General features: G+C 50.3%; 1 protein-coding gene across 1 annotated transcript in view; it reads left to right on the forward strand.

The window, feature by feature from the left end:
* TANC1 (tetratricopeptide repeat, ankyrin repeat and coiled-coil containing 1) overlaps positions 1 to 16,536 on the forward strand; it is a 153,271-nt gene that overhangs the window by 133,315 nt on the left and 3,420 nt on the right. Inside the window, exons 18-24 of the mRNA XM_021703271.2 lie at positions 6,068 to 6,201; positions 8,196 to 8,319; positions 8,647 to 8,822; positions 11,386 to 11,518; positions 12,943 to 13,034; positions 14,915 to 15,061; positions 16,095 to 16,195. Coding sequence (XP_021558946.2) covers positions 6,068 to 6,201; positions 8,196 to 8,319; positions 8,647 to 8,822; positions 11,386 to 11,518; positions 12,943 to 13,034; positions 14,915 to 15,061; positions 16,095 to 16,195 — 907 coding nt within the window. The remainder of the gene's footprint in view (positions 1 to 6,067; positions 6,202 to 8,195; positions 8,320 to 8,646; positions 8,823 to 11,385; positions 11,519 to 12,942; positions 13,035 to 14,914; positions 15,062 to 16,094; positions 16,196 to 16,536) is intronic.

A 16,536-nucleotide genomic window follows, 5' to 3' on the forward strand; every position in this document is an offset into this window, starting at 1 on the left:
CAATCATCTCATTCAAAGGATTCTTGTCAAGATTAAATAAAAGTTCACCCACAGTATTTTACCCAGAGCTTGGCCGTTGTAAGTGTTCAACAGATACTGCATGCTGCCAGGGTTGTGATAAACTGATTGTTAATATCTAATGTTACTTATGTAGACATTTTGTCTTGGTAGATTGTTGAAACAGATGTTTAAGTGATAAGATCTTAGTTTGCAATTATTTTGCAGGTATGAGGGACGGAAATGAATTTTGGTTACATGTGAAGTCCTGTTTCGTGGCAGTTGTACATTTTATTTCCTTATTGAATTCCTTGGCCATTTGAGGTTCATGTTTTAATCCTCACACACAGACGGACGGTGTGTTTGTACAGAACTTGTAACATGTCAGGAGTGTTCTGGTTCCTCAGATTTGGTTCCTGCCTTGTTTTCACCTCCATAGGTAGCTCAGTGGGAGCTGGGACCATGTGGTGGGGAGTCCGCGTCTTATGTGATGCTCAGTGGCCACCTGTTGCCTGGTTACACAGATGCCCTCCCCTCCATCCTGGCTGCCACAGGCCCTCCTGGGGGACTTGTGCCAAATGGAGAACACGAAGCAGGGGCTAAACAAGGATGGTGTTCCCAGCAACGACTTAGGAGACTCATGGAGCATTTGGGCAATGCTGGCTGCCCACTCCTAAGGGCCCCGAGCCCACCCAGCAGGAGGGCTTTGTTCAAGGCTGGGGGTGCTGGAGGCTTCTCAGGGGTTCATCTCCCAATGCAGTGGTATTTTTCAGTAAAAGTAATCTTTCTCGTGTTTCGTTTTACTCTTTACCTTGTTGAGGATTACATCAAATAACTGCCTGGCCTCTGTGGAGATGAAGAATTTATAGCTATTGGGAAGTTGTTCTTCTTTTGAACAGAAGCCCTCCCTTCCCCCTCAATGATGGAAGCAAGTGCCTGACAAAGGAAGGCCGGGAGATTTGGCTTTTATAAATCTTCCCTCCATTCCTGGAAGGTGGAGCAGGGGGCGTTGCCTAGCTTTTGTTTGGGGCTTAGTGCTGCTTTCATTCAGGCCGTGGACTTTGGGGGCCAGGCTTTCAGCCAGCCCAGACTCAGAAGACAGCAAAGCCAAACACAGCATGGTGGGGGGTGGGGGGCAGCCTCCCCCTGAACAACTTAACCCGTCTGTTGTTGGAGATCAAGGGAGAGGGGCTGTCATTCCCAAAAAGTTTTTTTAAAATCATAAAATTCCTAATTGCAGTTTACCTTTTAGATAAAATAGCTGAGGATTTTCCAGCATTGCGTGTGCACTCTTTACTTTTGTTCTTCTCCCTTACTGTTGAGTGGGATTTGTCCAGCGAGCCTCTAGTTGAGGTTCAAACATCGCTGCCTTTGGCACATCTAATGGTTTCCATCTTGGTTGCAGCTAGAATTGCATTTATGAGAATCCTGCTCATTACTAATGTTGGCAGTTTCCTCTTTTTAATCTTCCACTCATTTATATAAAAGGTGGAAACACTAGTATATTAGGAAATAAAGTGCACCAATAAACATAAGTGTGCAAGTGTAGCAGAGCCAGTTTGTCCATGTCACGCTCTCAGCCATCTCGGCTGGCAAGGACAACCCCTCCGCAGGTGTAGACTCTGCTAATGTGCCCGCCTCTGGCCTAGGAGGGCGGTGTGGGTACTCTGTGTGATGAGTGTATGAAAAGGTCACTTTCTGGAAGTAGGAACCACCTCTGTGTGCACTGACCTGTCACCCTTCTCTCAAAGTCTCTAAATTAGGAGCAGAAGCATCTGAGGCAGGGGGGAAGGGGGATAATTATCCATTGTTCAAACCCTCGAGCCTGCACCTGTGTATTTAAGGGACAGATCTGCCATAAAATGTTATAAACAGCCCTGTTTACAGAATGACTGAGTTCTGGCAAGTTGACAGTGGAGTTTTTGTAGGTCAGACCTTTGCCCAGAGAACTTTAATGTGTCAAAGATTCCTGCAAATGATCAGTTTACAAAGAACCATATCTGATGTCTTCAATAAATTCATATTATTGAGAGTAAATTGGGTTTTCTTAACATGAACCTCTGCCGTGACAGATCTCATGCTCTGAAGACAGGATGGTATTGCTGAGGTACAATTATTCAGGATCGTCAGAGGATATATGCTTTCGTGGGAACTTAATTAGAAAAATGCCGTCTTGTTAAGGAATTTGCGAGTAAACGAAATTGTGTCCAATTTGAGTCCTAGAAAGTGCCATGTGTTCACATTGATTTTTAGAGTCTCCGTTTCGTGCCAGGTCCTTTTTTGCCTTTGTTTCCGAATTTCGTTGGCCAGAAGACAGGCATTGGCCCTCTGCCAGGCGCCCGCAGCTCCTGCCCTCCCCCCTTCCTTTCTCTGGCCAGACCGAGTGCGCTGACCCTCATCCGAGTTGTGGTCAGCTCGGAGGTCAGCCTTTCCAGCAGCATAGCCAGCATGCCTGAGCAGGGTCTTGCCTGATGGTGTTTCTTTAAGCCTGTGGTGGACTATTCTTCAGTCTTGCTTGTTTCCGAAGACGGGGTCCTTCAGTCTGCGGCTGCTGGAGCTTGAGGTGCACTCTAGCTAGCCTCAGGGGTTTTGAGGGATGAGGCCAAAACTGTTTGCTCTGAGTAGAGAAGGGGACACGCAGGTCCTGCTGGTCTGCATCACTGGAAAACGAGAGCATGTCGTTGGGACTGTGGGCGCAGAACGCGGGCCGTGGTAGGCCTGAGCTGACTCGGCCGACCCTCTCTTTCAGCCTGTGCTCCTCGGTGCTTTCTCATCTCAGAAGGAGGTTGCTCAGTGAACACGCAGCAGTCTGGCTGCAGAGGAAGAGAAGGGAGGCCAGCCCATGGCCAGGCCCGGGGTGGCACTCACGGCCGCTGCTCACAGCTCAGGCTTCGGGCTTCTCTGGCCCCTGCGTAGAGCATGCGGCCCTGTTTCTAGTGCCGGGCTGTCGTGTCTGCCCTGCTGCTGTCGCAAAAATTCAGTAGCAGCGGCGCCAGACATCCCGACCCAAAGGCCCCGTTTACAATAGGGATGGAGCTTGTTAACCAAATACAAGATAACTGCCTGTGAGTGCGCTGCTTCGGACCTCCTCCAGCGCCAGGGCCCCCGAGTGTGCTCTTTCCCAGCCGTGGCCCCGCCTGGGGCATGCATGCGGGTTCGTTCGTGCTGTTCCTGTTGTGGGCCGCTGCAGCCAGAGGAGGGGTGAGGAGGAGCAGGGGGCCCAGGGGGTGGCTCGTTGTCCAGATCGTGTCCGATCCCTCCAGGTGACGCACATAAACACGTGCTCATGTTCTTAAGCAGTCGTTAACACTAACGTCACGGCAGGAACGGACTGTGCCAGGTGTGCCTGGGACCGCCGGGCCCAGGACCCACTAGCTTAGACTGCGTAATACAGACAGGATCACCTCCGCCACTGGTTTTCAAACATTCTGCGTATGGGAACCCCCAGCTCTACCCCTGTACGTTAGCCTATAAAACTGATTTAAGTACTGTTCTGTTTCTGGTATTTGTTGGTAATTTACTTACAAGTTTCACTGTATGATGAGTGGCAGTGAGCCTCTTTGTGTAACACACGTAGGAATGGCACCAGCATTCGAGACCGCGCGGTACCTTCCACTCCCATCTCCATCCTGAGAAAGTCAGCGATGCAGACGGCAGCTGTTGTTAAATGTGGCTCTTTTTGTAGTCGTAAGGAATTCTCTGACCAGTGACAGGAAAGCATTATTGAGATGGCCCAGTGACAAGCTGTTCTGGTGATGCATTCCCTGCCTCGGGGACTTGGGCCAGGAGCGAGGTGAGGGCTCACTCCCGTTTGGAAGGAGAGCCAGGGCTTGCTCTCCCCGCCATCTTCCTCAGCTTGACCTTCACATCCTCAGGGCCCTGAGGGTAGGACAGCCTGGCACATTGGCTCACGAGTCCTGCCGCCTTCCTCACTTCCCCGGCATGTGAGGTCCCTGGGACGGGCGCGGAGCACCTCTGTGTGAAGAGGTGAAGTCACCAGCCCGCTGCACTGTGTCCCCGGGGACGGCCCAAGGGGACGTCGCTGTTTCTCGGAGGAACTGCTCTTTGTCACAGGGAGAGCAGGCTCAGACGTCAGGTTTACATCCTGGGGCGTGTGTGGCTCCTGGGGTCTGAACTGTGGCCAGGCTGGCTGGCTGTCCTGAGCGGGGTCTGAGGAGGACAGAGGGACGGAGATGTGCGTGTGGAGGCAGGGCTTGTGAGCACTTGGCTCCCCTAGGCTTGACTCTCGTGGGCCCAGGAGAGCAGGGCACAGACCCTGGGGTCCACAGCTGAGCCACCCACACGCCCTCTGAAAGGGGGTGCACTACTGTGGTGGGGCTCTGTTTCTGCACGCCGTAGGACCACGTCGCCCTGCGTGTTCTTTTGCGTATTGTTTCTTGGAACTGCAACAAGCTGGTGAGACTGGCCAGTGCGTTGTGTGCCTTCAGCTGCATATCATTTGTCGTTGCTGTGTGATGTTCCCCTGGTGGACTGGACCATCATTTGTCGATGCATCCCACCACTGACGGCCATGCGGTGGCTTCCAGTTTGCGGCTGCTCTGAGGACGTCCCTCAGTATGCTAACGGGGCGTCCCTAGGCACGTGTCTCCAGGTGGGGCTGCTGTGTGACGGAATAGGTAGGTCTTCAACCAGCGGTGTGAGAGTGTGTCCATTTCTCGATTAGTTGGATTGCTCCTGAGGCTGGGTACTTCTCATGAGGTCATTGGCATTTGGACTTTACCTTTTGCAAAGGGCCTAGTCCCGTGTTTTCCTGATTTTCATCCTGAGATGTCTTACTGATTTGTAGGAACACTTGATCTACTCTGGAAGCTGGAAATGTGTCCGTGTGAGGCTGTATTTAAAAACAGAGTTGTCCCAGGCCGGCAGCAGGAATAGAGCCTCTCCTTCCTCTTGTAGATGCTCCCTCCTGCGGCCTCACTGTCCCACCACAGCCCCTTCCTGTCCTTCCCTCACTGAAGCTTGTCGTCCTGGCCTGGGATTGTCCCCAGAATCGACGACTGTCCTCTCCTCTAGACGATGATTCACGAGGCATAGCAGAGGGCCCTCTTCTAACTGAACCCCTCTTTTTACCACGCCCCGTCAGGAATCACGACCTGGGGGGTGAGGGGCACAGTCACTGATGTGGGGGCCTCATGAGAACCTTTTCGATGTATTCTCTTTCCTTCCATACTGTTTTTGTTTTGTCCTTGGCTGACCTCCCCCGAACACCACTGCTACCAGCAGGCCACTCACTGCTCAGATTCTCTCTGGGCTGTTCGCCTGAGCACTCAAGACCCCCTACAATCTGATCCCCTTTGCTTGCTTTCTTGACATTCTTAATCCAGCATCTTGGCTGGTTACAGAGATTCTCAGCTCCATAAAGACAGGAGCGACTTGATATGCCCTTGACTCTCTCAGTAATTACTAGTCCTTGTTGATTGAAATTTATGCCTTTAAGGGAAGAGGCTGAACTGGATAAAGTACTGATCTCTGTGTGTGTGTTGCACCGTATTCTGGGTATCTCTTGCTGTGGGGAGAAAACAAACAAAAACCCTAAAAAGCAAAATAAAGCAATAAAACAAAAGTCTAGTGGCTCCTGAACCTACAGTGTGGACTGGGCTTGGTAGGGATGGCTCACGTCTGCTCGCCTGCTTTACCTGGTGTGGCTAGACTCTGGGGATCTGCTACCAGGACAGCGCACGCACATGCTTGCCGGATTGTTGCTGCTGTCTCCTGGGACTGTCCACCACCCACAGGCCTGGATTCCTCTCCCTGTGGGTGTCACCGCAGGGCTGCTCAGGCTTCCTCCCACCATGTCGGCTGGGTTCCAAGAAGGAGTGTTCCGAGGAGAAGCAGGCGTTGCCCATCTCAGGACCTGGCCCAGACACTGGCATGTCGTCATTTTTTCTGTGTTCTGTTGGTCAAAGCTATCACAGAGCCCAGCCGGGTTCAGGGGGGCAGGGGAGGACGCATAGGCGCCTTCCTGTCGGTGGGAGGGTGATGCGAGGCCTCGTGGCCGCTTTACCCCTGCACACTAACAGACTCCCCCTCCCCTGTGACCCTCCTCTAGCCCTGACTGCCGCTGCAGGAAGAGGCAAGCTGGAGGTCTGCGAGCTGCTGCTGGAGCACGGAGCTGTGGTGTCTCGGACTAACAGGAGAGGGGTCCCACCTTTGTTCTGTGCAGCACGCCAGGGGCATTGGCAGGTACCTGGTGGGCCCGCGAAGGCTGCAGAAGCCACGGGTGGGGTGGAGTTCACTGTGGCCCGTCTCTCCCCTGGGGCCACGTGCGGCTCCGCTGAGCCCTGTCTTTTTCATGTACTTGGCTTCTGCTTGTGCTGTCAGTTCTCCTCAATAACCACAAACGTTTGACAGGCAAGCACAGTCCGCCCTCGTAGGCTGGTAACCAGGAGCTAGTCTGGGGCGGGGGAGACCCAGCGAGGAAACGGGGAGTGGGTGCACCCTGTTACCATAACAGGAGACTTGCTGTGACACAGCTGTTATCGTGATGGTGTCACCCATTCGTCCAACACACTTGGAAGACGAGTGGTTTTGTTGTGCTCTTTAGAAAAGGAAACATTTTCTCTCTGGTCCAGCACTGTGATTTAGGCTGGTTTCTTTCTTTTCTTTTCTTTTCTTTTTAAAGATTTACTTATTTATTAGAGAACACAAGCATGAGGGGCAGAGGGAGGAGAGAGAATCTCAAGCAGACTCCCTGCTGCTGAGCGCAGAGCTCGATGTGGGGCTCGATCCCAGGACCCCGAGATCATGACCTGAACCAAAACCCCTTAACCGACTGTGCCACCCGGTTGCCCCATCAGGCTGGTTTCTTTTACTAGGAGTGACCTGTTGTTACCTTAATTCAAGGGAGCAGCGGATCCTTGAGAACAGCAGTTCGGTCGTTTATTCATTTTGGAAGCAGCGGCCATGGACCAACGCCATGCCTGGCATCCGGTTACACACAAGCTGCAAACAAATGGATCTTACCATGTCCATTATAGGAAGAATTTTCTAGATCCAAGTTTACATCATGGAATCGTGTCACTCCTTCTTGCTAGTCCCCTTGTTAGGAACTGCAAGTGCTCCCCACCAAGATTTTGGCTTTTCAAAAAGTTCCATTTCCAAAAGCTGGACTTGTACTATCTGCTCCCTGTTATCCTCACAACTTCTCTGTGCTGCCCTAACTAATCCTCTCTCTCTGCGTCTCAGTTTTCCTAAATCGTGGGGAGGTTTGGAAAGCATGTATCAGTGTATCAGGAACAGGGAAGCATCGGGAATATGCCACCTCTTGTTGCTGTGGCCATATAACAAATACTGGGCCAGAGGGAGGGAGACTCTGGCCCACCCCCTATATAAAGGCCCTCCCGCTGGGATGGTAGTTGTTAAGAGAAGCCTCTCTGGTTTTTTGTTTTTGTTCCCCAGCCTTACCACCATGCACTGGTTGAAGGCACGGTTCTGAGGCTGGGAATCTCTTCCAGGAAGCTTTGCTAAAAATTGCCTGCTGTGAAGGTCAAACCATCCACTAAGCCCCCGAGGGCTAGAAAAGCAGATTGCTTGGGGGTGTGGTGGGTGAACGCTTTCCTGCAGTCTGTGTCCTCCTTCCAGAGTGTAGCTGCACCTCCACCATGGGGCCCATAACCTTTGTCCTCTCCTTTAGTTCTCCCATATGCTCTGTTGTGGCTGTCTGGTCATTGCCTGATTGCAATTGGTATCTCCCCTTTTCCACGTTACTGTTTATGCCTTGTATGTGCATGTTTTATTTTATTTTTTTTTATTTTTTAAAAGGTTTTATTCATTTATTTGACAGAGACAGAGAGGGAACACAAGCAGGGGGAGTGGGAGAGGGAGAAGCAGGCTTATTGCAGAGCAGGGAGCCCAATGTGGAGCTCGATCCCAGGACCCTGGGATCATGACCCGAGTCGAGGGCAGATGCTTAACCGACGGAGCCACCCAGGCACCCCGTGCATGTTTTATAGGTATAATAATGAATTGGACGTGTCAAAAAAAGAGTATATATTTGCAAGAAGATTCTGTTCAAAGGAATCCAGTGGAAAGATTTCACAGGCCTCACAAATCACACAACTTAGGCATTTGAAGAAGAGAATCCTTTGCTACTTTTAAGTGTAGAAAAATCTGCCTGGGTAGAGAGCACAAGATCTGAAATGGAGCAGGGAGATTGTAATTCCAAGTGTTTCTTTCAGATCGTTAGATTGCTTTTGGACCGCGGCTGTGATGTGAGCCTAAGTGACAAGCAGGGCCGGACGCCCCTCATGGTGGCCGCTTGTGAAGGACACTTGAGCACCGTGGAATTTCTCCTTTCCAAAGGTAGCAGCGTGGGAGCCCCCGCGGAGGTTTCTTTCGGAAGGACAAAGCAAAGAGCTTTGGCAGACCCGCTGACAGTACTTTCTGATTCAAGTTTGAGAAGTCTTTTTGTTACGGGCATTTTCTGATTTACACATAAGTAGAAAGAATGGGCAGTTCATGTCGTACCATACCCATTACTCGGCTTCAACTGCGGCGATCACTTTGCCAGCTTCAGATGTCAGAGGCTTGATTGCTGCGCGTGAGCGCAGGTGTTTGCAGATGTGAATCCGTTTGCTTCTGGGCTCTGTCTTACCGAGTTCATGTTCTTTGAATGCACTGTTCTTGCAGGTGCTGCCCTTTCTTCTCTGGACAAAGAGGGTCTGTCGGCGTTAAGCTGGGCTTGTCTGAAAGGTCACAGAGCAGTGGTCCAGTTTCTGGTTGAGGAAGGAGCCGAGATAGACCAGACGGACAAGAACGGCCGCACTCCCTTGGACCTGGCCGCCTTCTACGGCGACGCAGAGACCGTACGTACCCGCAGGTGGTCGCGCTGTCCACCTGCACCTGGGCCTGCGCCGCGGAGAAACCCGTTCCCGGAGTCGAACCATTCCCCGAGTGTGTGGGAGGCCGTGTCTGCGTGTGGTCAGCATGTATGGGAGTGCTGTGGGGGAGTTTTCACTTTTATTCTGTGACATGCAGTCTGTTCCAGAACTTGAGTAAAGATTTTAATAGACTCTTAAAACCTTCAAAATACACAATTACAAACTGCGTCTTCGGCAGACGCATAATTGAATATGTATACACACATGCATATGTAGTTTTATTTTCTTCTTAGTAACCCATATAAATAGAATTCCTGTACAGAGCATTTCAAAATTGCTTTTTTATGTATATGAGAAATTACTAATCAGATAATTATCTTGTTTGTTTTTAAATGGGTGTGCCATTGTCTAGAAATAATATAAAATTCTTAGGGCATTATCTTTTAATCTCTTTGCCAGATGCCTAAGTCTAACGGAGATAAGAAAGGACAAAACATTAGTAAGCTAAGAACTGCAAAATGTCTTTCAGGGCAGAAACCATGTCTTTGTCAGGTTCCGCATCCCAGGCACTGAGCAGGTTTAATGTTAAAGGAATGTTTGGCTCCTTGAGAGTTACCGCTTTTGAAAAATTAAATATGTGTCACGTGCAGATTAGCCAGAGAGACAGATCCTGGTTTGCTGGAAGCAAAGGAGCTTGGAACAGAAGCTGTCCTCACTCTGCACGTCTTGCCTTGATGCTTTTAGGAGGCAGTGATGTTGGCGTTCAACGGTCTTGATTTCCTGGACGGTGTAAATTGTACTTAATGTCGATTTTCAAAAACAGCTGTGTAACTACACTTCCCATATCCGTACTTTTATGTTTCAGCTTATGTCACGTTACCAGATCCTAGTTTATCAGTATATTAGGGAAGCATGAAGGAGCTTAGCATTCTAGTGTAATTTTTTTTAATTGTGATTTAAAAACCCACAACATAAAATTTACCATCTTAACCATTTCTAAGCAAAGAGTTCAGTAGTGTTACGTACACTTCACATGACTGTACAGCTGACATCCACACTTTACCCCGTAACCCTAAAACTCTGTACCCACTCAGCAAGGCCTCGGTTCTCTCCTCCTGTAGCCCTGGGCAGCCACCATTCTGCTTTTGTCTCCGTGAATTGACTACTCTAGTACCTCATCTACACGGAGTCCTAGAATAGTTGTCCTTTAGTGACTGGCTTCTTTCACTAAGCATCGTGTCTTCAGGGTTCATCCATGTTGTAGCCTGTAACAGGATTTCCTTCCTTTTTAAGGCTGAATAACATTCCATCATGTGGCTCTGCCACATTGTGTTAATCAGTTCATCTGTCCATGAACACTTGGGTTGCTTCCAGCTCTTGGCTGTGTGCAAATATCTCTTCAAGATCCCGTAAATTCTTCCAGATCTATCTGTGTTCTTTGGGATATGTACCCACAAGTGGGATGGCTGGATCCAACTATAGTCCTGTTTTTAATTTTTTGAGGAAACTCCATACTGTCTAGAGTGATCACACCAGTTTACATTCCCATCCACAATGCACAAGGGCTCCTGTTTCTTCACATCCTCTCCAACACTTAAAATTTTCTGTTTTCTTTCTTTTTCTTTTAATAGCAGCCATCCTAATGGTATGAGGTGATAGCTTGTGGTTTTCATTTGCATTTCCCCAATGATTAGTGGTGTTGAGCATTTTCTCATACGCTCGGTGGCCATTTGTATATCCTCTTTAGAGAAATGTTTATTCATGTCCTTTGCCTGTTTTAAAATTGGATTATTTGGGTTTTTTGTTGTTGAGTTGTAGAAGCTCTTTATATATTATGGAAATTAATCCAGTGCCATTTTGAGCAGCTGGTGGACTATCAGATTCACATGAAAATCTAAGCTGGCTACAGACTTCTAGTGAGTAGAACACTTTGAGTAGCCAAAGTGGTTTTTTTCTCTGTGCTCTCTTCATGTCCAAGTGACTGCTGTCATGCCACATCCATCTAGGTACCATGGTCTCAAAACTTGAGCCTTTACATTCCCAATATTTGAGTCTCTTTCCTAAGCCTTAAAGTGAGTTGTAATTGGGTTTATTTGACCTCAAGCTTCTCCAGCTTGCTGTCCCCAGGCAGTGTGGATCTGAGTGTTTCTGAGGTACCCATTGCTGTAGGCTGCCAGCACATTGGAGCTGTTGCAGACGTCTGCCTCCTAAGAAATCAGATGAAAAGAGGACTGTGGCCATCTCTGTGGCAGGGGAAGTGGATGTGCACATACTCCTCTGCGGTATATGGGTGCACGCACGTAATGTGTCCCTCCCTGGGAATGTTCACCCGCCTTCCTCGTTGCTGATAGCAGACTGGGTTTTAGCCATGGATGGCAGCTCCTCTGTTTCCCGTCCGCTTCATTTCCATTAGGATCCTTAATGGCCAGAGGTAGGGAAGATCACAGTAAAGCTAAGACTGCCATCTGCTCCCCAGGAGGCAGGGGCGGGTGGGGTGCGGCGCTCTTGCCACCGACCACTCCTCAGAGCTCTGTCTTTCCCGCCACAGGTGCTGTATCTGGTTGACAAGGGAGCCGTGATCGAGCACGTGGACCACAGTGGCATGCGCCCCTTGGACAGAGCCATTGGTTGTCGAAACACATCCGTAGTGGTTACACTGCTGAGAAAAGGAGCCAAATTAGGTCAGTAAACACCTCGTTTCAGCAGCAGGGGAGGGAGGTGAGCTTCAGATTCTAGAGTATGTCAGGGACCGTAGAGATTTCCCTGCTCCCAGATTAAAAAGTAAGATGTCAGGTGCTTAGAGATTTTTTTCCCTTCCTCTATAAGGCTCATTTAATCACAGTTATCCAAAATGCTTCAGTAGCTCATAACGTTATCACTGCCGTGTGGGTAGAGAGCAGCAACCAGTGTTGAAGAACAGTCTAGAATTGAGGGCATTAGGGATGCCCAGGAGCCATGGTGGGGAGCCATTCCATTCACCTCTGGGGGGGGAGGCTGGGCATCGTGGTTAAGAAAGCTCACAGGTGCTCTGCTGAGCAGCTGCGTTTGAAGAACCACTGTTCTGGAGTTGTCCTCATCCATCGGGTAAGCCCCAGCAGTTTCTGTGAAGGAAAGGTCACAGGAAACGGGAAACAGGATGGGGGGGGGTCACCTGAGGACACTTAAGGGGCCGAGGGGCCTCAGTAGGGAGAGCCTCTTCCGTGTGGCTGGCTGGAACATGACCCGCCACTCAGAATGTGTGGGTGCGGGGCAGCCGGAACAGGGCTCTTGTAGTTTAGTCTGCCAGACCTTTGACCAGCGGCGGCCGTGAGGAGGTGACTCTGGCGAAGATGAGAAGGTCAGCTGATGTTATTAAGCAGTCCGCCGTCTCGGGAATTATTCTGAGCAGTTTCTAGTTTTAGCTTCTTTCATCCTCACCTACCCTCGAAGTAGATAGTGATAACCCCATCGTGTTGCAGAGGAGGAAACCAAGGCCCAGCGGGGGCAAATAGCTTCCCTCAGGTCGTAGTGCTTGGCAGAGTCCGTGCTTGAGGCCGAGCGGCGTGGCTCCCGACCCTGCTCTTCCGTAAGCTGCCTCCCCTGCATGTGCTCAGGAGCGGGGCTGGGGGCCGCGGGGCCGTGGGCCTGGGGAGAGGGCGGCGGGGCCGCAGCCAGCCTGCCTGGGCGGGCACAGTGCCGAGGCTGCTGAGAATGCAGGCCTTCACTCGCCAGCCGACGTGCGCCCTGCAGGAAGCGAAGGAGATTATTCGGAAGCCGTGTTTAATTGATTTTCCCCAAATTCCCCACTGGAATGGGGGGGTGGAGGGGGGTGGTTGGGCACGGCCGCTCTGATGCCTTGGTTTCCCAGCACTCTGTTTTCATCCGAGTAACAGGTGCACCTGGGACAGCCTCCCTCCCAGGTGCTTTGCTCAGCGTGAGGTCGATTCAAAGGGAAACCCGCTCCCCGGGGGCCAGCCTGTGTCCCCTTCATTCTCCCATTGTCTGGAAGCTGCCGGACACGCCGTGCTGCTGCCTGTGACCTTCGCTGCGGCGCAGCCCCAGAAGCCGTGACCTCCTTTCCTCCCTGAGCACTGACGTGCCTCTGAATGCCGTCTTTGTTTTGCAGGAAATGCTGCCTGGGCGATGGCTACTTCCAAACCTGATATCTTGATTATACTTCTACAGAAATTGATGGAGGAAGGAAACATGATGTACAAAGTAAGTGCTATCGCCCTTTTCTGGGATGTGACAGCCCGCGAGCAGCCTCCCAGGCTGGCGTGGACGGGACCGTGCCAGCGCGCGGGACACCGGTGGCCGGGCTGGGAGACGCTGCGGGGCCCCGGGCCCAGGCTTGTGGGCCTTAACAGCGGGGCCTTGGAGGCAGAAGGCCTGTCTCCGTGTTGGAGAACCGTTACGCCGGAAGCAGCCCTCGCGGCTGTGACTTAGGGCCTGAAGCCTTGGCCTGAAGGCAGAGGCGCTTCAGGCAGGAGATTCCTGAGTACACCATGTCGTGACACACGCAGGAAAGGGACACTCAGGGACATTTCAGAAGAAGAGGATCATTAAGTCTCCTAAGACTTGATTATCTTAGTTTTAATATCCATACGCTTCTGCCACTTGAAATGGTTTCTAGAGATATTTTTACTTAAGATAGTCAAGGTGTATGTATAGAATACTCTTACTCAGGAGACCGACTCAGTTTTTTCCCCGTTATCCCTTAGAAATGGAAATGTAAAGACTAGCAATTTAAAAGTAAAAATTTTAAATAAAATTTAAAGTAAAATTTCTAAAATAAGACCTCAGCTTAGACCGGAGGTCAGCAGACTCCTCCTGTGAAGGGCCAGACGGTAAATATGTTAGGCTTTGCCATGTGGTCTCTGTCACGGCTCCCCAGCTTCTCTGCGGTGGCACGAAAGCAGCAGGTGACACACGAGCATATGGGCGCGGCCGTGTCCCAGGCAGACGGTATTTGTAAAAATGGGTGGCAGGCCAGATTTGGCCCGGAAGCTGTAGTTGGCCCACCCCTGGCTTAGATAGATGCTTTAGGCCATTTATGTGGATCGCTGCTCTTTCCAGGTCTGTGATTAGACAGAATTAAATGTTTTAGAAACAAACAAAAAAAACTGCATTATGACCATTTTAATCCTTTTATCATGAGGCTGCTGCACGGCTACATTTAGTTTTTCCCTTTTCCTTTTTTAATAACGGCAAATAAATAGGCATCTAGCACGACCCAGCAGGGTTCCTGGCTCGGAATCCTTTTGAAATGGAGTTCAGAGTGTGTGTTGTTGCGGCTTTGAAGTGGTTTTAATATGAATTTTGGTAGGCAATTATGTTAGAAATATCAAGCCATTTTCAACAGACTTCATACCTGCTGCGCCGTGACTGAGCAAATGGATTTCTTTAGCCTTGAAAATGACGTGCAGCGCTGTTCGATTTTTAAAGCCCACACTTTAGTTCCTCTTCAAAGAAAAATTATGATTCTACAGCAAGCTCTAGGCTTCACCACAAGACTGTACTTGCCTTGAGAACCGCATTGTTTCTTCATCTGATTTCTGTTACACTTAGCATTAAAACATCTGTGGATGAGGGATCATTTCTGAGCTGGTTTTCAAAAATATGTAATGGAGGGGCACCTGGGTGGCTCAGTCGGGCAAGTGTCCGACTCTTGATTTCAGCTCAGGTCATGATCTCAGGCTCTTGAGATCGACCCACATTGAGCTGGGTGTGGAGCCTGCTTAAGATTCTTTCCCCCTCCCCCTCCCCCCAACCCGTGTGCGTGGTGCTCTCTCTCTCTCAATAATAATAATAAAAATATATATATATAACAGGATAATCTGATGTTTTAAGATTGATAGTTATCAATTTGGCAACGTACAGACCGCTTCCTAGAAAACCAGTTTCTGTCTTACTGCGCGGAGCTGGAGGCTGCAGAAGCCCGAGGACAGCAAGGCCGGTTCATGCCAGCCAGAGCCTCGCATGTGCTCTGATGGTTTCGGTGGTGGAGGGAGAACCTTGCCAGGGTCTTCAGGTTGTGGGAGCCTATTCATCTTGGAGCATCTGGAAAAGGATCAATTTCTGTGCTTTTTGATTCCTAGAAAGGGAAGATGAAAGAGGCAGCCCAGAGGTACCAGTACGCCTTAAGGAAGTTTCCCCGAGAAGGATTCGGAGAGGACATGAGGCCATTCAATGAACTAAGAGTTTCCCTCTATCTCAATTTGTCTCGCTGCCGAAGAAAAACAAATGTAAGCTGTGGGCCCTTGGTCTACTGTCTTAGTAGTAGAGTGTTGGCTCGTGCTGAAGGCCAGCCCTGCACAGACCAAGTCAGGGGGTCTGCTGTGTGATTTGTTCGCGCATCTCTGTGAACTTGGCGTGTGGGGAGCTGCTTCTTTTGGGTGGTCGTCATGTGGTCACTGTCCCGCCCCGCCTCTCCAAGGTCCTGAGACAGCGCATTGGAGGGCACTGTCCTCTGCCTCAGCAATGAGGGCGAGCAGACTGCCGCTCTGTCCCTTCCTGACTGGGTGCTGCCAATGTTGTCATGGGCGGCCCTTCCCAGACGCAGAAGGAAAGGGTACCACTGAGTTGAACATGAGTGTGTTCCAATCTGCCTAGTGGTTATTGTGTTTGCCCAGAGGGTATACCAGTAACTGGTTAACTTGTAATTGGTAGGAGTTACTTCATAGTTAATTTGTAACTAGTAACTCATAGACTTGTTTCAGTACTTATTTCTCCTACTTTTTTTTTTTTTTTTAAACTTCATCTTCTCACCACCAAATCCATTGACCTCACTTCTGTGCCCCCCCCCCCCCCCCACCGCATAGGGGGCGCCTAGCTGTTCCAGTGGGCCGTGTCTCTGCCCCTCTTTGAGGCCCCCACCCAGCTGAGCTGTTCCAGTGGGGGGTGTCTCTGCCCCTCCCTGAGGCCCTCCCCCCCGCAGCTGAGCTGTTCCAGTGGGCCGCGTCTCTGTCCCTCTCTGAGCCCCCCCACCAGCTGCTTGGCTTCCGTCCACTCTTGCCTGCTGATGCATGGCTTCTACCGCTCTTCTCTCAGTCCGGAATCACCAATTTTTGTTTCTCTACTGAACTCTTCTCTTAAGATATTAATAAGCTTTAACTGTCTACCTACTTTAAAACAAGAGAACTAAAACTTCCCTTGCCGTTTACCTCCCCAGCTGTCCCAATTCTCTGCCAACCTGTAGAGCAAAACTCCTAGTAAGAAGCTGCCTGTAATCCTGTCTCAGTGCTTCTCTTGACTCATGTATTTAAATGTTGACACTAGGACTTTGGCATGGCAGAAGAATTTGCTTCCAAGGCTCTCGAATTGAAACCAAAGTCCTATGAAGCCTTTTATGCCAGGGCAAGAGCGAAGAGAAATAGCAGGTACTGTCTGGGGGTCGGTCTGTGACTAGAGAAGCCTTCTTGGGTCTCTGCACTATCACAGCTGCTGGTTGACTTTGGGGGTTGCTGACTCACAGGCATTACTCAAATGCCTCTCATCCCTAGCTTCCAAGGGGCACAGCAGCGGGTATTCTTAGCAATGGCTAGACTTTTGTTTTCTCTTGACATCCCAGTAACCGTTCCTGCCCTGCGCCCCAGCTGCCACTCGCTGCCACACAGAATGCCTCGATCAGTCTGTGCTCGCAGGGAAGGTGCCAGCTAGAGACACGAGAGCAGGCAGGTGGGGGAAGGGAGGAGAGGCCTGGAAGACATGTGGGTTAGAG

Source organism: Neomonachus schauinslandi, chromosome 3, assembly GCF_002201575.2.
Source record: "Neomonachus schauinslandi chromosome 3, ASM220157v2, whole genome shotgun sequence".
Classification (NCBI taxonomy): domain Eukaryota; kingdom Metazoa; phylum Chordata; class Mammalia; order Carnivora; family Phocidae; genus Neomonachus; species Neomonachus schauinslandi.